At 46.4% G+C, this 22536-nt stretch overlaps 1 protein-coding gene across 4 annotated transcripts in view; it reads left to right on the forward strand.

Annotated features, from left to right (window-relative positions):
• Nucleotides 1–22536, forward strand: part of FDFT1 (farnesyl-diphosphate farnesyltransferase 1) — a 35896-nt gene extending 13360 nt beyond the window's left edge. For 3 of the 4 annotated variants that reach the window (XM_082468942.1, XM_082468944.1, XM_082468941.1), the window contains 5 exons: nucleotides 4545–4673; nucleotides 8416–8607; nucleotides 13562–13738; nucleotides 14856–15008; nucleotides 21644–22536. In XM_082468942.1, coding sequence (XP_082325068.1) covers nucleotides 4545–4673; nucleotides 8416–8607; nucleotides 13562–13738; nucleotides 14856–15008; nucleotides 21644–21865 — 873 coding nt within the window. In that variant the 3' untranslated portion in view covers nucleotides 21866–22536. The remainder of the gene's footprint in view (nucleotides 1–4544; nucleotides 4674–8415; nucleotides 8608–13561; nucleotides 13739–14855; nucleotides 15009–21643) is intronic. The other variant, XM_082468943.1, reaches the window with a different exon arrangement.

Genomic DNA, 22536 nt, shown 5'->3' on the forward strand with positions numbered 1-22536 from the left:
TACAAACCAAGAGAAAAGGGCTGTGAAGAAAAATTAGGTGGAGTTCTTATAGTACAATACAAAAGAAGAAAAGAGAAAAATCTGGAGAAGAGTTAGGGAAGGAAGTAGAGCTCTCACATAGGGAAGGTGCTGGTGATTGGTTCTCACGGGACACCCTCTCACAAGACCAGAGCAGGTGGCGTCTGCCTGGGAATCTGTGGCCATTTACCGGTGAGCTTTTGAAACTCTGCCAATGCAGAGAAAGTGCCGCAAACAGGGTAACATCCCACTTGTAATTGAAGTGTGTTCTCACTTAAAAAAAAAATCATACATTGTTCTAGCTGGAGCCTCCGAAAACAAAAGCAGTCTCCCAAACTACTTGAGTCTTCATAACAAACAATTTCTGGTCATGGGATAAATGTCACATGTATTTTAAAAATCAAGGCGGCCCTATCCACTCAACAAAAATGAAAGAATATGAAAATAAATGCCAAAATAATTTCGGAGGTATAGCTAGTAAATTTTCAGACAGTATTCTAATGTGCGTATGAAACCTGAGTGTATTTCTTTATAAAAATGACACTTTGTTCTGGAAGGGTTCAAGGTGAAGACTAAATTCTTCTTTTGCTGTACTGGATCGTAGGGTCAGCGCACAGGCGCTACGCTTTCAGAAGCAGAGACTTGGTCCTGTGGAGTGAAGGGGACAGAAAGTGCAGGCATCACTGCTTTGCTGTTGTTAACCTTTTACATCCTTGTGATTATGAAATACGCGAAGCTGTGTGTTTTGTGAAAGTGTAATTTTAAGACACTTGCATTGGCGGTCCTGTCCGTCTGTGGTTCAGCTTGAGAGCGGAGTGTGTGGAGACGCCTCCTGCCTCACCTTCAGGAGCGCTTTGTGTGTGTGCTGGCCTGTCCCAGCAGCTCCAGTTTGAAGGGTGAACCGGTTGCCGAGGGTTAGGTGTACTGTGGGTTTTGGGGCGAGGGCCTCCCTCACACAGCACTGCTCTCAGATGGGGGCAAGAAGGGCCCTTCCCCCTCCCCTCACTTTACTTATTTATTGTTTTAAGTCCATCTTTTTTTTCTTTTTGGCTGCTCAGTGCGGCATGCGGGATCTTAGTTCCCCAACCAGGGTTCCAACCTGTGCCCCCTGCATTGGGAGCCCAGAGTCGTAACCACTGGACCGCCAGGGAAGTCCCTTCCTGCCCCTCACTTTAGAGGGGCCCCCTCTGGGCCACCTCACCCTCAAGGGGGGCCGTGGGAGCGTGCCTGCCCCGAGCTTGTGCAGCTCCCCTTGTAGACCATCTTCTGGGGGTCTGGGATTGCGTGCCCCCAGTTCCCTGAGACACCCCCCACACACCAGCTTGCAGTCCGTTTCCTGGGGCCCGTCTCCTCCAGGGTGGGCTGTGCACCAGTGACCGTGCCCCGTGGCCCGAGGGCGGCTCTTCAGGAGGGTCGTGGGTGAAGCTTGACCCTGCTGTCTGGGGTGTCCTTACACACGAGTGTGAGATTCCTCCTGGCAGTCTCTGCACTATTTAATTTTGGAACAGAAGCCTGAGGGACCAAGAATTTTAAATTCACACCCGAGTCTTCCAGGTGGTTGGGAAGGTATGTTTGTCAGGGCGGGAGAAGAGAACATACTGCACTTGGTAAGTTACTAGCTCGCTTGATGGTTTAAGATTTTGAGCCACATGGTGTGTGGCCACCGTTGTGCTCTTGCCCCAGGCCCGGTGGAAGGTGGGGCTGAGCCTCCACGGGGCCTTCTAACCGAGTGAAGCGGCTGAAGCCTGCCTCCGGTCAGCGTTGACATGGGACCTGGGGCTGTAATAAGGCTTCAGTGCTCATTAGTTGATACTAAGCTTTCTAGAACACTCACTGTATATTATGGGTTAAATTAGAGTACATCTTTTTCACCTGGTACTAGTGGAGACTGGTAGTCTTAGAACTCTACCTCCAAACACAGCTTGAGAAATAAGAAGGGGTTACTTTTAAATGATAATGGCAATAATAGCGTACATTTATTGAGCTATGAGTTACGAAATGTATTTCATTATTGGTTTATCATGTACTTTATTTAGTAGTAATATAGTTTTAACATGTAATGGATGTGATACACTGTTAATCACGTGTGTATAGATAAGGAAATTGAGACAGAGAGATTTATAACCCTTGCCTGAAATCACCTGTGAAGTTAAGTGGCCAGAACCAGGATTCAAACACAGAAGGCCTACATCCAGAACCCTTGTGCTTAATCCCTGGCACACTCTACTGGCCCTTTAAAAAATGGTTAAAAATAAAATTTTGCATATAGGTGAAGGTAGCATCACCCAGTGTTTTGGTGGTTGTTTTTTTTTTTTTTTTTTTTGGCTGTGTTGGGTCTTCATTGCTGCGCGCGGGCTTTCTCTAGCTGTGGCACACGGGGGCTACTCTTCGTTGTGGTTTGCGGGCTTCTCATTGCGGTGGCTTCTCTTGTTGCGGAGCACAGGCTCTAGGCACGCAGGCTCAGTAGTTGTGGCTCGTGGGCTCAGTAGTTGTGGCGCACGGGCTTAGTGGCTCTACAGCCTGTGAGATCTTCCCGGACCAGGGCTCTAACCCGTGTCCCCTGCATTGGCAGGTGGGTTCTTATCCATTGAGCCACCAGGGAAGCCCCACCCAGTGTTTTGATCATAACATCCCAAGGTTTATAATCAGGGAGATTTCTGTGTACGTGCTCCCCTTGCCCCTGCTTTGGGGCTGGCCTTTCTCCATTGTACCAGTGGACTCCCCGTGGTGTCCTTCCTTCTCGTACTTGGAATCACTAGAGAGTGACCCCGGGACCTAGAAGTGTACTGTAGCTGGGAAACAGAATTCTGTGGAGGGACAAGGAAAAGCCCCTCCTGGCTGACCTCGCGGGCAGAGCTGCCTGGGGGAGTCGGACCCCTCCCTCCCCACCCTCCCTCAGGTTTCTGGGAGAACGGAGAGCTCTTCATGGTCACTCCTCCCTAGATATTTTTGTTTTCATGTTTTGAATTATATAATGATGTAGTAAGTACCGAAGAGTTGAAGTTGGTTCACATCCAGCAGTGAAGTGTTTATTTTGGAGCCTTTGTTTTCAAGCCTAAGCTGCTCCTCCCCCAGCTGGCTGGCCTTTCCCCTCTTATAAATAGAACTGACGCAGCCTGGGATCTGTTGAAAGACCAGGTCCTCCGGAGATTCAGGGATTCAAATGACCTTTGGTAGAGGTGTTCGTTTGCTTCAGTCCACGTGGGAATTACCTTTTGGCTTTGTCTTGGAACAGCTGTTCTGTAGAGAACAGTTCTGGAGAGATCAGATTGGTTTTATGGAATTTGAGGGTTTAACAGTTGATGTTGTTCATCAGAATAATCCTAAAGGATCTTAGGCTTCTGAACCCCTTCAGTGCCTTGCAGCTCTCTGGGTTTCCCTCAGGTCCTTAAATTTAGGTGTTTCCTGAGGGAGTTTTTCTAACCTTTTTGTAAACATAGACCAGGTACTTCTCATACTTCGGAAGCTTAGCAAAGTCTATTCACTGTTTTCAGTATTGTGTGTTGATGGCATATTATTTGAGAAGTTTCATGGTGTTTTATTGGGTTGGCCCAAAAGTTCGTTCTGGTTTTTCCATAAGATGGGATGAAAACCCCGAACGAACTTTTTGGCCAGCCCAGTATATTTTATTTTGATAACCTCTTGGAACTTAAGCAAGATACTTGTACAGTAGCAGTGACTTTTAAAAACATCAATAGTACTTTTCGACATTAAAGCTTGGACTATGAAAAACAATGTTGGATAGCCTGCCGCAGATTGAACTGAACTGAGTTGTTTAAGGAATTAAAAAGTGTAGCCTTATAGTAGGGAGACACTGTAGCTTCATGGCATGAATTCGGGAACTGGGGATAGACAGTGGATGGCTGGTCTCCTTGGTCTCCTTGCTAGAACATAGGCTCTGGGGGCGGAGTTTCTGGTCATCTCCCGGCTGTGCGTCCCAGTGCCCACAACACTGCTTGTTGCATAGGAAGCGCCCAAGACATGTTTGCACAAATGAATCTTCATTATCATGAGGCTTGTCTGAAAATGAGCCATTCTTCCTGAAATGCTTATTACACTTACGTCCAGTTTTATGTTGAAGTATCTCATTTCTCATTAGGTGGGAAGATGAGCGTATGATAAGACTATGAATCTTCTTCTTTTTTCGGTTTTTTTTTTTTTGGGCCGTGCCCCGAGGCTTGTGGGATCTTAGTTCCCTGACCAGGCATCGAACCTGGGCCCTCAGCAGTGAGAGCTCGGAGTCCTAACCCCTGGACCGCCAGGGAATTCCCGGAATCTTCTTTTGAGTCTAGAAACTTTACCATTTCTGTACCCTTCTATTTTAATGTTTATGAAGTTTGCCGAACTTATTACTCAACATGTGGAAAGCTAGCATAACCTAGATGTTAGACGTACAGCTGGATCGTTTGGGAGTCTTCCCCAATGAGTTCTGCTGTTGCTTTGCTTTATGATCTGTAGGTACCCTGTTGGTTCCCAGTTTTAATAACGTATTTCATGTTTTCTGTTTTTTATGACCTCCGTTTCAGATCTCCCTGGAGTTTCGAAATCTGGCTGAGAAGTACCAAACAGTGATTGTTGACATTTGCCGGAAGATGGGATTTGGGATGGCAGAGTTTTTGGATAAGCGTGTGACGTCTGAACGGGAGTGGGACAAGGTTAGTGTCCCTGTGGAGCGTTGTCGGTGTGAGTGGCACTGATGAACTGGCAGTGCTCACCATGACATTCGGGCCGAGGGACAAGGGGGGGTTTCACAGCCCAGCTGTAGTGTCTCCACATAAACACTTAATAGGGGCTTACGTGTAGTCATACCTGGAATAATCCTTGCTCTGGGGAGCTTATCGTCAAGTTAAGCCAGGGGTGTCCCCAACCCCTGGGCCGTGGACCGGTATCGGTCCGCAGCCTGTTAGGAACCGGGCCGCACAGCAGGAGGTGAGCGGCGGGCGAGCGAGCGAAACCTCATCTTCTGCTCTCCATCGCTCGCATTACCGCCTGAGCCATCCCCCACACCCCCCCAACTCTGTCCGTGGAAAAACTGTCTTCCACGAAACCGGTCCCTGGTGCCAGAAAGGTTGGGGACCACTGAGTTAGGCCAAAGCAGATACAACTCGTCCCAGAGGTGCAAACATCAAGCTGATGAAAGTGTCTCTGACTTGCTGTGAAATTTGAGGTTAATGACCAAATTATTGCATGTAATATAGAGACATCAGTAGTTTTCACATCTTAAAATGTGTCTTCTATTTTTCTTTACTGAGCACGCGTGTGTGTTTCTGAGTCATTTCCAGTTATGAAACACAAGCTTACTTTTTTTTAAATGAAATTTGGGTTTCTTTTTGTTTTTAACATTTCTTTATTTAGGCTGTGCTGGGTCTTACTTGCGGCATGCTGGGTCTTTAGTTGTGGCATGCGGGATCTAGTTCCCCAACCAGCGATCGAGCTCAAGCCCCCTGCATTGGGAGCGCAGAGTCTTAGCCACTGGACCACCAGTGAGTCCCCACGAGCTTACTTTTAAATTCAGTGCCACCTTGGCCCCATTTACTTAGGAGTAGGTATCAGACTGTTAAATTATATTCTGTGTCTGTTTCCTCGGAAACAAAACGGTTCACGAGGATCCCAAGGCACTAACTTGGATCATAGTTGCATTACGCTGAGGAGTGAGTGCCTTTCTAATACCCACTCCTCCTTCCCCGTCATCTTTTCATAGAAATAAGACGATGCGAGAGGTTCCAGGTTTCTTGACATCCGCCTACCTCTTTTTACGGTGCTTGTAGATGCACATACGTGGAGGTACACTGCAGGAGCCCCTGGGGGGCTTGTTTTCCTCTAGGGACAGAGCAGCTGGAAAGGGCTGTGAGAGCAGATGATGTGGCAGATAAAATTACACTGGCTTTCATTTGACCAGAGGTTATCCCTGACCAGCAGCTGTGAAGGACGTTGGCCAGGGTTTGGGGAGAGCGTGCTTCTCTGGACAAAGTGACGTAATTGACTACAGGGACTAAACTTGACTCAAAATACAAGATAGGAGGGGGGGAGTCTTGCCCATTTTCCATAGGAATGGCCTCTGTGAGACTTACTCATCACCTCAATGGAAGCAGAGACATTTTAAACGTCTAAATTATGTACATATTTTGTGTCTCTAATAGTGTTTAGGTTAGGATCCCGAAAGAGATGCTACAGCATATTCATGGAGTGAGTGTAGCTCCAAGGTCTGGCCCCTTCATTGTTCACGACTCAAAACTTGATGACAGCGTCTTTGGAACTGGTGGTTTATGCTCCACAAGTTGGCGTGAGTGTGGCTGCTGCTAGAATATCGGTTTATGAATTTAAAGTTAAAGCTGAAACTCCTGGCCACGAACCAGCGCTCGTTATCAGCACAGTAACTTCCTTTTCTGCTGTGCAGATCTATTCAGGAAACTTAACTATAGGCTGTTGAATAGAAGTTCTGATCAGATAAAACTGAATACTTGTAAAGATTTTTCTTTTCCTTCAACTTTAGAGGAAAATGAATACCTCCATTCTAGGAGTATTTCTACCCAAAGAACTGTTATCTTAACATAAAATATACTTTTCCTTGGACAGCAATGTGGGTGTTGCAATGTAATATGTAATGCTTTTATTAATTTCTAGTGAGTCTTTTAAAAATTTGTTGTCCACAGCTGCTTTCTCTCTGATTTCAGCATATCTTTACTCTTTCCAGATCCTTCCTCTCCTAGAACATATTTCAAGTGCTTTTTCTATCATTTCATCGTACCTCTTGATTAGTCTGTGACTTTGTATTACTTTCCTTTTTTAAAATAATTAATTAATTTATTTTTGGCTGCGTTGGGTCTTCATTGCTGCACGCGGGCTTTCTCTAGTTGTGGCGAGCGGGGGCTACTCTTCGTTGTGCGCGGGCTTCTCATTGGGGTGGCTTCTCGTTGCACAGCTCGGGCTCTAGGTGTGCAGCTTCAGTAGCCGTAGCACGCAGGCTCAGTAGTTGTGGCGCATGGGCTTAGTTGCCCCGCAGCATGTGGGATCTTTCCAGACCAGGGCTCAAACCCTTGTCCCCTGCATTGGAAGGCGGATTCTTAACCACTGCGCCACCAGGGAAGCCCTGTATTACTTTCAACCAGAGACACTCTCTACTCTGGTCTTTGCCTAACTCTGCTGCAGAGGGTACCTTCTTTAACTCCTCTTCACTTCTTAAGTTGTCTAATGGACATTCATTTTATAAACGTATTGCTTTAAGTAATACAGTATCGTAAATCAACTGTATTTCAATTTAAAAACAAAGAGTATTCCATTGAGTTGTCTTGGAATACTCTTCTCCGGGGAGGACAGCTTTGACAAACCACTTGTATAGAAAAAAACTTCTTTGACAATTAAGATTTACATTTACTCAGATTTCATTTGAGAGAAAGGCAGAGTTTTAGCAAAGTTGTTAAACCCTGCCTCTGAAGCCATACGGCTTGGCTGAGAATCCGTGGCCTCTGACTTACCAGATGAGTGATCTTGTGCAAGTTAAGTGACGTCTCTGTGCCTCAGTTTCTGCATCTGCACAATGGTGATAATTATTGAATGTGCCCCAGAAGATGTTTGTGAGGACCGAATATGCAGCATGCTTAAAACACATCCTTGGGTACTTCCCTGGTGGTCCAGTGGGTAAGACTCCACGCTCCCACTGCAGGGGACCCGGGTTCGAACTCTGGTCAGGGAGCTAGATCCCACATGCATGCCGCAACTAAGAAGTCTGCATGCCGCAACCAAAGATCCTGCATGCCGCAACTGAAGATCCCGAGTGTCGCAACTAAGACCCAGTGCAGCCTAAATAAATTAATTAATTAAAAATTAAAAAAAAAAAGAGTGAATAACTTAGGAAAGTATATTTAAAAAATAAATAAATAAAACACATCCTTGTTATGTAAAAAAACAAGGTACTACCACTATGTTCTTTTACATAATGAGGATTTTGAGACACTGCAAGATCTTAAAATGTCTTCAAGATTAAATTCTGCTTAGTATTCTAGTTTCTGTTATAATATTCCTTATTCCCTCATGGCGTTCACTCCCAATCTGGGATATCAAAAAGTTTACTGTACTAGTTTATTTTTTCAATAACCTTTTATTCTAGAAGCAGTGCATGTGCATTGTACAGATATAGAAAATACAGTAAAAAAAAAATAAAATAAAAAGAAACATCACATGAGCCAGAGATCACTTTTGTTAAGTCTTTTGTGCATATCCTTCTTGGAATGTTTTTTTACTCCTTACATGTACATGGTGTATAATGTGGTTTTTTTAAGCAAAATGAGATCTTTTACATTCTTTTTGGAACCTGGTTTTTTGTAGCTAATGATCTCTGGCATTTCTGTTTTAGTAAAAGTTTCATTATTAAAGTACTTTAAAAATCATCTTTTACAGTACTGTCACTATGTTGCTGGGCTGGTGGGAATTGGCCTTTCTCGTCTGTTCTCGGCCTCAGAGTTAGAAGATCCCTTAATTGGTGAAGACACAGAGCTTGCCAACTCTATGGGCCTGTTTCTGCAGAAAACAAACATCATCCGTGATTATCTGGAAGACCAGCGAGAAGGAAGAGAGTTTTGGCCTCAAGAGGTAATAGGTTCAGGGGATTTGGGGAGAAATAATTTTGAATGCTCTCTGACAACAAAACATTAAACCCTTTTGGTTGCAAGTGACAGAAACACAAATCAGGCTCCCTTAGACAGCATAGGAGACGGTGTAGACTAGGTTAGGATTTAGATTGCTTCAGGGGGACGGGCTGCATCCAGGGATTCAGACTATGTAATAAGGCTCTGTCCCCTTTCCTCTTGGACAGGCTTTGTCCACTGGTGGGTATAACGTCCCATGACTCACTCATAGGCTTGGTTCCTATGCCCATCCCTTAATCAGTTAGTAGCCAGAGCGTTGAGCACTCAGTCTAGACCTGGAGTATGTCTGCCCACACATGTAGAATGGATTTCCCCCAAGAAAGAAGGACTCGGTGGCAAGAAGGGGCACCAGATGGTCACCCACTACAGATGTTCATTATCAGAGACAAGAGTGGATCTTTGACTTAATTTAAAATGGACAGGGAAAGGAAGGGCTTTGACATTGATTTTTTTTTAAATTAATTAATTTATTTATTTATTTTTGGCTGTGTTGGGTCTTCGTCTCTGTGCGAGGGCTTTCTCTAGTTGCGGCAAGCGGGGGCCACTCTTCATCGCGGTGCGCAGGTCTCTCACTATCGTGGCCTCTCTTGTTGCGGAGCACAGGCTCCAGACGCGCAGGCTCAGTAGTTGTGGCTCACGGGCCCAGCTGCTCCGCGGCATGTGGGATCTTCCCAGACCAGGGCTCAAGCCCACGTCCCCTGCATTGGCAGGCAGATTCTCAACCACTGCGCCCCCAGGGAAGCCCCTGACATTGATTTTATTCAGAAGGAAAGCTAGGAAATCTTATGACTATCTCCTGATTTTACTCCAGCATTTACCTTTTGTTTTAATCCATAAAATGATATCCTAGGGACTTCCCTGGTGACGCAGTGGTTAAGAATCCGCCTGCCAGTGCAGGGGACACGGGTTCGAGCCCTGGTCTGGGAAGACCCCACATGCCGCGGAGCAACTAAGCCCGTGCGCCACAACTACTGAGCCTGCGCTTTAGAGCCCGTGCTCCGCAACAAGAGAAGCCACCGCAATGAGAAGCCCACGCACCGCAACCAAGAGTAGCCCCCGCTGGCCGCAACTAGAGAAAGCCCGCGCACAACAATGAAGACCCAATGCAGCCAAAAATAAATAAATAAATTTATTTATTTATTTAAAAAAAAAATGGTTTCCTAGAACCAAGTGCTTTTAAGGTGAAAAAAGGCAGGTGAGAAGGTGGAAAAAAATATTTGGAATTTATACTGCAGATAAAGAGTTAATATTCCTAATATTAAAAGAACTGCCAAAAGTTAAGTAAAAGACCAACTGCACAGAGAAAATGGGTAAAGGGATAAGAACAGGTAGTTCACAAAAAGAAAGATGCAAATGACGCTTAAGCATCTGGGAAGGTGATCAGCCTTGCTCCTGACAGGTGAGATTCACATTAACCCTCCCCTGACCTCAGACACCACGGGCTTTCAAGCCTCCCAGGTGACTGTGGTGTGCAGCGAGGTCGAGGTCGAGAAACAGCTCTTGACAACCCCGCCTTTGACACCAAGGCTCAGAGAAGGGAAGGGGCTCGTCTCAGGACTCCCAGAAGGGAGGCGTCTGTCTCCTGGGTCGCAGCCCGGTGCCTGTCCAGGAAACCACACCGCCTTTCAGACGAGGCTCTGCATCCCTGCCCGTGCTTCACTCCCCACTCTTCTATACGATAGAATAGTTTATACCACCAGGCAGTGGTGTGAGTAAAATGAGAAAAACTTCTAGCACAGAGTGCTTAGTAGATGTCAGTTCAAGCAGCTTAACAGCAACAAAAAACGATCCTGAGGTACCATTTCCTGCATCAGATTGGCAAAATGTTGGAAGTTTGCTAAGCCGTGAGCCACGCTGGGGAAGTGGGTCCTCCCATGTGGGCGGTGAGCGTAAGCTTGGCCAGTGACAGCTGTGGGAGGCTACTGACCGCAGCCATTGTTGTAGTAGTTACGGTTTATAAACGACTCCCATGTCCGTCCGTACAGGACGGAGTGAATGAACCGTGGTCTGTCCACGCGGTGGAGCACCAAAGGAGCGATCGGACTGTGGAGTGAGCTCCAGGTTATATTACTAAGTGAAAAAAGCAAGGTGCGTAGCAGTATGTGTAGTTCAAATGGAAGGGTGAACCAGAAAGGAAAGTTTTCAGTGATTATGTTGTGAATAATAATATTGAAACTATTATAGAAACTTTACAGCATAAAGAAAATAGATAATTTTGTTCATATCATTAGGAAGCAAGATTTTCAGTCTAAAATAAAAGTTGAAAAGATAGAAAACACTGAAGTTAAGCAAAAACGACAGAGATCCTAAACTGGATTGGAAATATCAGTATGAACTCATGATACCGTTTCTCTTAGAAAATTCTAGCTCCATCTACTAAGAGTTGTAGAAGGAGGTTCAAGTGGCTCCTGAGTCCCCTTGATGGGACCCTAATAGTCTTTGATAGCTGCCTTGCCATTTGGTATGTCAAGATGTTCCAAGCTCATTTTGTACATTTTTTGACTGGGATTTGGGCTCACCCAGCCCTTGAAGAAGCCTGAGCTTTCTGTTAATGGGAAGTGGTGCCTCCAGAGCACACTTGGGCACTCGGGGCGGTCATTGCTCTTGGAGTGGTCGTCGTATGTATTTAGTTTTAAATCTAAAATATTTACCGAGCACAACTACTGAGCCCACATGCCACAACTACTGAAGCCTGCACGCCTAGAGCCTGTGCTCCACAACAAGAGAAGCCACCGCAACGAGAAGCCCACACACCGCAACGAAGAGTAGCCTCCACTCACTGCAACTAGAGAAAGCTGTGGCTCGCGGGCTCTAGAGCGCAGGCTCAGTAGTTGTGGCGCACGGGCTTAGTTGCTCCGTGGCATGTGGGATCTTCTCGGACTAGGGCTTGAACCCATGTTGCCTGCATTGGCAGGTGGATTCTTAACCACTGCACCACCAGGGTGGTCCATTAATATTTATGAATTTTGAAGAAGAAAAAGAACAATACTTCCCTATGTTCATACGTGTTGGTAATAGTTTGTCCTTTATGCTTCAAGGTCACTTTTTCTGGATTTAAAGTTTTTAGCTCACATTTTCGAGTTTCTTAAATGTGTTACTCCATGTTCTCCTGCTTTAAGACTGGCTGCTGAAAATCTAATGATAACTTACTTTTCTTTTCCGTATACGTTACGGGTTCTTTTTCTCCTCCTTGGTGGTCACTGCCTAGATCCATTATCAGTGGAGGTGCTAAATAGTGCTATCTTAATTCTGTCATCCTTCCTGCATTTATTAGCTGGAATTTTGGATTTTGCAAAACTGTGATGGTGGCAGCATCATAGTATTTGGATTTTCCCAGATTCTCACCAAAAAAAAGAAAAAAACTCAACCAAAAAACTGAAACAGATGTACCCAAAACAATGGATAGCATGTCCAGAAGCACAAGTGACAAAGCATCCCCAGGAACTCCAAAACACAAATGGGTGCAGACAAAACACCAGCTCCGAAAACAAAACCTGCAAAACCTGTGCAGGACGAAGCCAAGGTGGCTACAGGGTGTCTCAGACCTGAGAGCAGGAGTAGACTGTGGGATGGACCCCTTTGAGAAGGGCAGGTGAAACAGGAATGGGTGTTCCTTCTCTGGCTGTGGGCGAGTCCACGGGGGCCATGGGAAAGCCTGGAGGAGCTGGAGTGCATTGGCCCCCTTGAACTGGACGTGGACACAGACCAGTCAGGATTCTCTTCCAGGATTGGGCCCACATTGAGGGGTGAAATAAAAACTGAGCAGCGAGACCTGTGTGACATCAACCAGATGCAACATTTGAATCTTGTTTAGGTACTTACTGGAAGAAACCAAGTGGAAAAAAAAATTAGACAGTGGGCTAATACGACTGCTAATTGGATAATTTGTATTAAATATTTATCATTAACTTTTAGTTGTGATAAGATATATGTACAAGAAAGGTTCCTAGTCTTTTAGATATTAATAGTGAAGTATTTGTGGATAAAATGATATATTAGGGCTTTAATTTAAAATAATTTTGGGGCTGGGGCCGTATAGCTGGAACAAGATTGGCCAAGTGTCAGTAACTGTTGAAGCTGGTGGATGGATACGTAGGCGCTCATTAACGTTTTTCTCCAGGTTCTGCAGGACGATCTAGTACCAGCAGTCTGAGTGGGTTTAGGTGCAAATTAAGAATGGATAACAAATGTGACTTTCCATAGAATCTCTTAGTCCTTTTAGGCCTAGTCATTTATTTTGGGGAGTGTATAAAGAATACCCAAGGATAAAAGTAAATTATTTGCTAGCTTCAGAGAATCCTCTAAATACTATTAAAGATCATCAGACCAATTCTGTTGTTGGAGTTGAGGCTGTTATTTCATTTTCAGGTCGCTAAGGTCAAGGAGGGAATGTTCTTACAGTAGAGACTCAGCTCATTTCCCCAGATACGCTTGTTCAGCAGTGTTCTTATCAGAACTGGGAATGTAATGTTAATCATTAATTATTTTGAGGCCTTGGCCGTCTTGAGAATGTTTAATGTTTAGCTTGCAGTGCCGTTGTAGCTGATTTTGTTATAGCTGGTTATTTTTTCAGGAATAGACCAATGCCTTGCAAATAACAGGAGGGCTCTTTGGCCTGAGGTCATCAAAGTATTGCTCAGTACATGCTGCACTAATTGTCCCAAAGGGACACTTGCCCAAATACTTAACTTACTCTTGATTATGATTAGATCTTGATTGTAGTCATAATAGACATTGCATAGAGGTTAAAACGGACTTGGTCTTGGTGAAAGATGAGGCAGCAGCTAAGAAAGGCTTTGTATATCATAGTTCTTACACACAAAGATCCTTTCATGTGACTTGTACACTGTTCCCCTGCGCATGTGCTGACTTGTCTTTCCATCTTTTTATCTGCCTAGGCTTGGAGCAAGTATGTGAACAAGCTGGGTGACTTTGCCAAGCCAGAGAACGTGGACTTGGCCGTGCAGTGCCTGAATGAGCTCATAGCCAGCACGCTGCACCACATCCCTGACGTCATCACTTACCTTTCACGACTTAGAAACCAGAGCATATTCAACTTCTGTGCTATTCCACAGGTGTGGATCGGGGAGGCCGAGGGGTCGGGGTGCTGTGCTGGGGGTGGCATGCCTAGAATGTGTGTGCTGTTTTGGTCTGTGTATTCAGGAATGTGGTTCCTTAAGAAAATGACTCTAGTGTATTTTCTTCTGCCAGGGGCAGGCACGTTCACAACACCTCCCCTCTGCCCTATGGCCATCACACTCAGGTCAACCTTGAGGTTACGCCTGCTTCTTTCCAGAACCTTCTAGAACCCTTTTTTTCCTAAACGAGTTAGTTTGATGCTTATCCTCACAGTTAAATCTAGGGCTTTGAGTCAGATTTATGAGGAGTGCTGGGTGAAACACAGGTGAAGCTGTTACTAAAAAGTCTTATTTAAGCACCTAATTTTGGCTGTCCTTTTCCCAGATCTTGGGATAACAGAACCTGATCCTGTGGACCTAGGAGCTTACACTTTTTAAATGCCTTTACCAGTTATTTCTGTTTTAACTCAAATAAAATGAAGAAAGTTATAAGATTTAACTGATTTGGAAACTTGGTTTCGTCTTGTTCCAATGACCAATCTGTCCAGTTGATGGAACTAAACTCTTTATGCCAGACTTATGTTTCCATCTGTCCTAGAAATAATTTACCTTTGAGCATCGGAAACTACACGGCCCCCTTTTCTTTTGTCCCCTGCCACCCCCGTGCTACTTTTTTTTTTTAATGTATAATGATTATGTTCATTGTAGGAAAAATAGGGAGAAAAAAAATAGAAAAAACTTTCCAGATATTTTTTTGGATTATCTATTTTTCAGATCTAATAACCCATTGCCCCAGCATGGAAAATGTTACATTGGCTTGTGTTTGTTTTTTCCAAATAAAAAGGAAATATCGTGACTAAACTATAGAATTATTCAAGACTGCAAAGGGCACTTGATTCTGTGTTTTGCTGAGAAAGGGAAACGTGGGAAAGGGAGAAGTCTTGACATGCTTTGTTTATGGGTATTTTCTCTTGGTTAGTTGCATCTTAGCCCTTTGGCACTTTCTCCCGAAGGTTCTCTTCCCTTCTCATGATGATCGCTTACAGTGCAATTTCTCACTTCGTTTCATGAAATGAGATGAATTAGTGTTTTCTCTCTCTCTCATTATCTGTAGGTCATGGCCATTGCCACTTTGGCTGCCTGTTACAATAATCAGCAGGTATTCAAAGGGGTGGTGAAGATACGAAAAGGGCAAGCAGTCACCCTGATGATGGATGCCACCAACATGCCAGCTGTAAAAGCTATAATACACCAGTACATGGAAGAGGTGGGCTTTCATTTAATAATATCACTCTTTAAACGTTTCATATTTGGATATTAGATGATCTTAACAGCTCACAGTGTTACGGCCTTGGTGTTGGACGGGTTGGTGTCCTTTATTTGGAAGAATAGGCACAGAGAGCCGACTGTTGGGCGCTGCCCGGTACCCTGGTCAGAGGGGATAGAGGAAGCCAGGCCTTAGGATGGCGCTCCCAGGAGAATCACATTTTCTGAGCTGGAAGATGAAGTTAGAGGCCAGCCAGGCTTCTTGTCTCACGGCTGAGGCGTGTGAAGCCGAGGCTCTGGCTGCTGACGCAGCGTCTGACTGAGTGGATCCGGGACCCCAGGCCGCACTCCCGACACCCGGTCCAGTACTTTCCACTGTGGCAGGGACCTCAATTGAGAAACCATCATAGGGAATTTAGCAAAGGAAAACCATCAAGCTGCGACTATTTCTAAATTTTCTAATGCAGATCTCATTTCAGATGCCCAAACCATCCTGTAAAACAGAACGTACTTGTTCTAGTCCAATCTCCAACTCTGGAGGGTGTAATACATGACTCGGTTCAAAAGAACTTTTTCTTAGAGGCTAGAACTCTACTCGCCAGGCCCTGGAGCAGGGCTTCTCAGATGGAGGTGACTTGGCTTCCCCCTCCCCTGGGGGGCACTTGGCAATGTGTGGAGACATTTTTGGTTGTCACGCTGGGGTGTGAGTGGCTCCTGCCGTCTGGTGCGTAGACACCCGAGAGCCTTAGGTTGGTTCTTACTGAAGATTGAAATCCTGCAGAAGTAGATGAAAACACAGGCTCCCCCTCCCACGGGTCACTGCTGCCCCTGGTTTTCTGATGCCTCCAGACCCCGGGTTATGCTTTGACAGGGACGAGATTTGTAACAGCAGTTTCACCTGAACAGAATTCTACAGAACAACTCTTTCCTCTGATTTCCATCGCATATTGCACCTTCTCCTTGTGTTTCCTCCCTGTCTTGCACCTGCCAAGTTTTGCACCTCAGCATTTCTGCCTGAGGCACCTATAGAAGGTGTAAGAGAAAAATCAGATTTTTTTAAAAATCCTAAACTTCTTTTACTGACTAGATGAATATGTTCAGCCATTGACCAAAAAACTGCTACTGACAAGACTCGGGAAATTGGGGTTCACTGTTTAGCCAGCACTTATTTGGGGCATACTCTGTGCTTGGCATAGCAGCCAAATAGGTGGATACTATTAATGTCAGGGAAGTTTGAGGCCCTAACCCCATGGCTGGGGCCAGAGTTTGGACCCAGGTCTGGCTGACTTCAGAGCCTACACTGTTCACCACGATTCTAAGGGCTTGAATTACCCTTTCTAAACAGAATAGTGCCTTTTTTTTAGGCACTGTTTCTCCATTTTATGTAAATTAGAAACATTCTATATGGTTTGTAGTTCAGAGCAATTTTAGTTTTGCAGTTTTATTCTGATCACTGATTTTAGAAAACAATGTTTTAAAAACTGTGGTAGGCAGTTCCATTACTATATTAAACTTCAGACTTTATTAGGTATTTTCCTTCACTACTGGAATTAAATCCTAGTTGTGATTCACAGTTTGATTTAGGGCAGGGCTGGGCAGACTACAGTTGTGATTCACAGTTTGATTTAGGGCAGGGCTGGCTGACCCCCTGATTTTGTAAATGCCTTTTTATTAGGACATAGCCATGCCCATTTGTTTCCATATTGTCCGTGGCTTCTCAGGGCTCTACAGCAGCAGAGCTGAGTGGCTGTAACAGAGGGGGCCCACAAAGCTGAAAATACTTTCTTGGACCTTTAAGGAAAAGTTTGCTGACCTCTGATCTAGGGCATGAATTATTTTGTTTAAAATTACTCTAGGGACTTCCCTGGTGGTCCAGTGGTTAAGACTCCACGGTCCCAATCCAGGGGGCCCGGGTTCGATCCCTGGTCAGGGAACTAGATCCCACACGCATGCCGCAACCAAAAGATCCTGCATGCCGCAGCGAAGATCCCACACGTGGCAACGAAGATCCCACACGCCGCAACTAAGACCCGGCGCAGCCAAATAAATAAATGAATATATTTTTTTTAAAGTATATAAAGCTACTCTAGTGGAACTCAGGGTATTTTGGAGGAAATACTAATAAGTTGATTTGACTCAAAAAACTGAAAATTTCTAAGTCTCAAGTAATAGAAAGTGATAATGGTTTTAATATCAGCCTTAAAGACTTTTTTTTTTTTTTTTGGCTGCATTGGGTCTTCGTTGCTGCGCGTGGGCTTTCTCTAGTTGCGGTGAGCGGGGGCTACTCTTCGTTGCAGTGCGCGGGCTTCTCGTGGTAGCTTCTCTTGTTGTGGAGCACAGGCTTCAGTAGTTGTGGCTCTCGGGCTCTAGAGCGCAGGCTCAGTAGTTGTGGCGCACAGGCTTAGTTGCTCCGTGGCATGTGGGATCTTCCCGGACCAGGGCTCGAACCCGTGTCCCTTGCATTGGCAGGCGGATTGTTAACCACTGCGCCACCAGGGGAGCCCAAGGACATTTTGTCAATACAATTTCAAATGAAGGCTTTTTGTATGAAGTCCCCAGGTTGTCAGGCATTTTGCTGGTGGCCAGAGGTTAACTCTACTCCTGTGTCTCCTCACTGAGCATGTCTGTCCTTTGCAGTGAGACGGGAAGACATTTACCCCTCAGGTCCCTGGTTGTAGCAGTAACGCACCTGCAGGGGACTTCAGAGTTCTCCTCTTGCAACTCTAAGGTGTAAAGGACGAGGTGGAGCAAAGGCCGGATCCTCTGAGCAGGGGGAGCTGCTCCTCAGGCCCTCATCCTCTGGCGCAGCCTCAGCTGGAAACCAGTCTGGCTACCTGGCAGCTGGTGAGAAGCTCAACCAGCTATTCTGGGACAGAAACAAATGCTCAGGCAAACAGCCAGAAACTTTGATTTCCTTCTCTGCCGAAGATGATTCCTTGGCAAGAGCCAACTTTTTCAAGCGGGTGGAGCTTCCCTTTTGGCTGTGGTCGGTCTAGAACGGCGCCGTACTCTCAGTCCCTGTGGGTCCTTGTGACTCAGAGTGTGGTCCTCCGCCCGGCTTCTGTGTCCCCTGCCGGCGTGTGAGCGTTTCAGTCCTTGAGTCAGAATGTGCCCATAGCAGGATGCCCAGGTGGCGCCTGTGAACACAGTTTGAAGAGCACAGCTCTAGCTCCCCACCTCGTTCTCAGCCAACTGTGCATTTAACCCTGTGAGCAAGTGCGGAATTGGATGCTGTGAACTCAGGATTGGATGCTGTGAACTTGGGATTGGATGTCTGGACTCGCTGCACTTTTGTCTGTGTCCTGACCCCCATCTAAGCACTCTTTCCCTCCTGCCCTCTTGCCTGAGCTCCTCCGCCTTTCTCCCCCGCCCCTGCCTCTCGGTGTATATCTGTGCTCAGGTCAGTCCCTGCAGACAGCAGGCACATCCTAACTCCTCCTGGGCTTCAGCTCTCTCTGCCTCCCCGCTCCCTCTCCTTTCCTTCACAGCTAAGTTTCTTGAAAGGGCAGGTGTTCTTCTTTTTTTTAATATTTATTTATTTATTTAATTGGTTGCGTTGGGTCTTAGTTGCGGCAGGTGGGCTCCTTAATTGGGCTCAAGGGCCCCTTAGTTGTGGCATGCGAACTCTTAGTTGTGGCATGCACGTGGGATCTAGTTCCTGGACCAGGTACTGAACCTGGGCCCCCTGCATTGTGAGCGCTGAGTCTTAACCACTGCACCACCAGGGAAATCCCAGGGCAGGTGTTCTTAATGGTATTGATTCCCTTTTTTTTTTTCTCAGCCTACTTCATTGTAACTTTTGTTTCCTACCTTTGTCATTAGAACTTTTCTTACCGAAGTGATTTGATGACCCCTCCTAGCGCACAAATCTCACGAGCACTTTCTTTACTCTTCACAGATCCCACTGTATCATTTGACACTGTGGGTCTCTCTCCTTGAAGCCCTTTCCTTTTTTGGCTTCTGTGACACTTGACCCCAGTTCAATCTCTTAACCCCTCTGCCCGCTCCTTTGTCCTCTGGCTCCTGGTGCTGGTGTTTGCTGGGGTTCGTTCTTGATTTTCGTGTTTTCTCACCACGTAAGGGCTCTCCGGCTGCCTCATCTGCTGCCGTGGCTTCCTTCTTCCCCCACCACGTGCTCCTCACGCCTGACCTGATGGCTCCAGCTCAGGCCTTGGTCATTAACTTCTTTTTGTTGTCTGATGACATTACCTTTCACCTAATCGTGGAATCCAGGTAAATCTGGAGGCTGTTCTCCCTAACCCACCTCCAGGATCGCCACGTCCGGGCTGTTCTCGTTATGCTTTCATACTTGTCACAATTTTGTGTGCATTACCCTCTGACCGAGCACTTCTGGAACTTTACCTACAAAACATAACCAGAAAATGTGCAGCAATGCTTATTGGAGCATTTTGTCCTCATGCCTCGTTGGGAGTGAATTGATTAAATTGTAGTACATTCATACTATGCAGCTTGTGTTTAAAAAAAGAATGACATTATTTTGTGGGTTCTAGCATTAAAAAATGTCCATAAAAAATTGTGTGAGCGAAGGAAGTCAAATTATAGAACAATATGTTTGTAACCTAATTTTTAAATAAAATTGTGTGTATAATTTGATATGGATAATATAGAATCATATATAGTGGTACATTATATATAATCATATATAGTACATATATATAATACATCTTTATGACATTTTGTGTTTGTATAGAGGCTTATATGGGCGTAGCAAGAGGTATAAAAGGAACTACACCAGTATATCATTATTACATTAATATATGTATTAATATGTGACGGTTTGTACGTTTATATGTATAGGCTTATAAGGATAAAGTGAGGGGGAATAATGTAAGGGAATTTTTACTTTTTATTTTTTTTATTTTTTTTTTTATTTTTTGGCTGTGTTGGGTCTTCGTTTCTGTGCGAGGGCTTTCTCTAGTTGCAGCGAGCGGGGGCCACTCTTAATCGCGGTGCGCGGGCCTCTCACTATCGCGGCCTCTCTTGTTGCGGAGCACAGGCTCCCAGACGCGCAGGCTCAGTAATTGTGGCTCACGGGCCCAGTTGCTCTGCGGCATGTGGGATCTTCCCAGACCAGGGCTCGAACCCGTGTCCCCTGCATTGGCAGGCAGATTCTCAACCACTTTGCCACCAGGGAAGCCCTGATTTCTTTATTTTTGTTTTGCCTATTTTTATAAGCATAATTCCATCATCTAAAATTTTTGAGAAGAAATTATAGTTTCATCCCCATGTGGTCTTCTCTCTGTAGCTGTGCTTCATCGTGTTAGATGTTAGATGTCATTGGCGTATTCCTGTCAGCGTGTTCTTTTATTTCCTCGCTACATTAAATTGTAGCTGTGCTTTTTAGGGTGAGGGGGGCAAGAATATAAGACAACGTTTGTGGGAAAAACATACCCATTGTGTAATGGAAAATTGAAGATAATAATTTTATAAATGCCTGCTCCGTCCTCTTCATCCGCTTTGCCTCCATCTGGGCTCAGGTCCCTGTCGCTTCCCTCGTTAGTGACCTCTGGGTCGGTTGGTTTGAGGCAGGAAACGTTGATCGAGGGCCTGCTGTGTGCTGGGCGCAGGGCTGGGCTGGAGATGGAAAGGCAAGGAAGCCGCGGTGCCTTCAGGCCTTTGGTCTATTTAGGGAGACGTGCAGATGGTGGCCCGGCGTGGGCGACGGGGGTAGTATATACCCGAGGGGGCCCTCGGCCCGACCTGGGCATGCGGGCCCGGTGCCGTAGAAGACAGCTGCCTAGGCCGAGACTTGGGTGGAGGTGGGACTCCGCCCGGCGACGGCACGTGGGAGGAGCGTTCCCGGGGGCAGCGGGAACGGTGTGAGCGGGGAGGGAACGGAAGCGGCAGCGTCGCACATGGAAGACGGTCACAGGCAGCTGTTAGTGGCGTGCGCGGGGGCCTGGGCAGGGCCGGGGGCACGCCCGGGAGCTCAGGCCTCGCCCGGCCGGGGGTAGGGAGCCCGCGAGGCTGCCACGCAGAGGGGCTTGTAGGTCTCTTTGGTGACGCGTGGTGGGGCAGATGCGTGGATTTTAGGGTTCAAGCACAGAGGCAGGAGCTCGATTTGGAGGCTGGTAAAGCTCCGATGCGAGGGCCTAACCTAAGCAGGAGCAGCGTTTGCAGGTGTGGGGAGGAGGCCTGGGTTCAGCAGGGATTCTGGAGCTTTGGGAGGGGAGGGTGTGCGGGGACGGGGAGGCCTCCGGGGCGACTCTCGGGGGCCCTGCTTTGTTCTCGCCTGCCACGCACACCTCCGAGCCCATCTCGTTCTCCCGAGTGCCCATGCCCGGTCTGTGCAGTGTGTTTCCCTCCTCCGTGTGGCTCTGCTGTAGCCTCAGCAAGCAACATGGACGTCAGTGGCTCTGCGAGGTTCCGAGGGTGGGGCTCTCGGGGGCCACCCTGCTGCTCCGGGATGGCCCGTGGGATCACACAGGCCCCGCTGACATCCTGCCTTACCAGTGGAGTGACTTTGGGTTATTACTTTTGTGTTCTCTGAGCCTCAGTTTTTCTCATTGGTAAAATGGGCATAAAATGCCTAGCTGTTTCAGGTTGTAGTAAGAAGTGAACACAGATGTTTATAAAGTTCCCAGGACTTACTGTTTTCTTCTCTTCCTTCCACAGATTTATCACAGAATCCCCAACTCCGACCCATGTTCTGCTAAAACAAGGCAGATCATCTCCACGATCAGGACACAGAATCTTCCCAACTGTCAGCTCATCTCTCGGAGCCACTACTCACCCATTTCCCTGTCGTTTGTCATGCTCCTGGTGGCCCTGAGCTGGCAGTATCTGAGCGCCCTGTCCCAGGTCACAGAGGGCTGTGTTCAGACCGGAGAGCACTGACTGGGCTTGGGCGGGAGACTGGACACCCTGGGAGGTGGGCTGACCTTCTCTTCAGGGACGGATGTGGGCTTCCCCCCTTTTCCCTCCTGCTTTAATCCCTCAAAGAACTCTGTGGGCCTGGACCTTTAGAAACTGTGACATGCGGCGAAGATAAGCTTAAAGGGAAAGGACACTTCAGCCTCGGCCGCCTGTGCCCACCTGTGCCCACCTGGGCGGGGCGACTGAGGGCTGAGCGTCCACTGCTGTGGGTCACAGTCAGGGCTGCATCCGGGCCTGCAGAGAGATCATACTTAGTGTGAATACGGGCTAGCATTACAATTGAATGTATTTAATTTGAAGCAACCTTTGACTACCTATCCTAGTAGAAAGTGAAGTGCATTTTCTTTCTGTTCTATTCCTGTTTTTCTCATCCTTTTGTTTTCTTCAGTGGACTTGAATGTAGTAGATGCAGATGTTTAGAGTTCTAGGAATAGTCCCGTGTTTCCTAAGGATGCAGACTGTCTTCTGCACGTGAAGGCTAGGAAGTAAGTTCTGGGTGGGGTTAGCATTATTTCCTCATTTAAAGGGAGTTTAGGTTTCAGGATTGCCTTTGGCCCCATCGTAGCAGGTTGGTTTCCAGTTAAGGCTGACGTTTCTGAGATTTTTATAATAAAGAACTGAATTACTCGGCA

This window comes from Balaenoptera physalus, assembly GCF_965194825.1.
Source record: "Balaenoptera physalus genome assembly, chromosome: 7".
In the NCBI taxonomy this organism is placed as follows: Eukaryota; Metazoa; Chordata; class Mammalia; order Artiodactyla; family Balaenopteridae; genus Balaenoptera; species Balaenoptera physalus.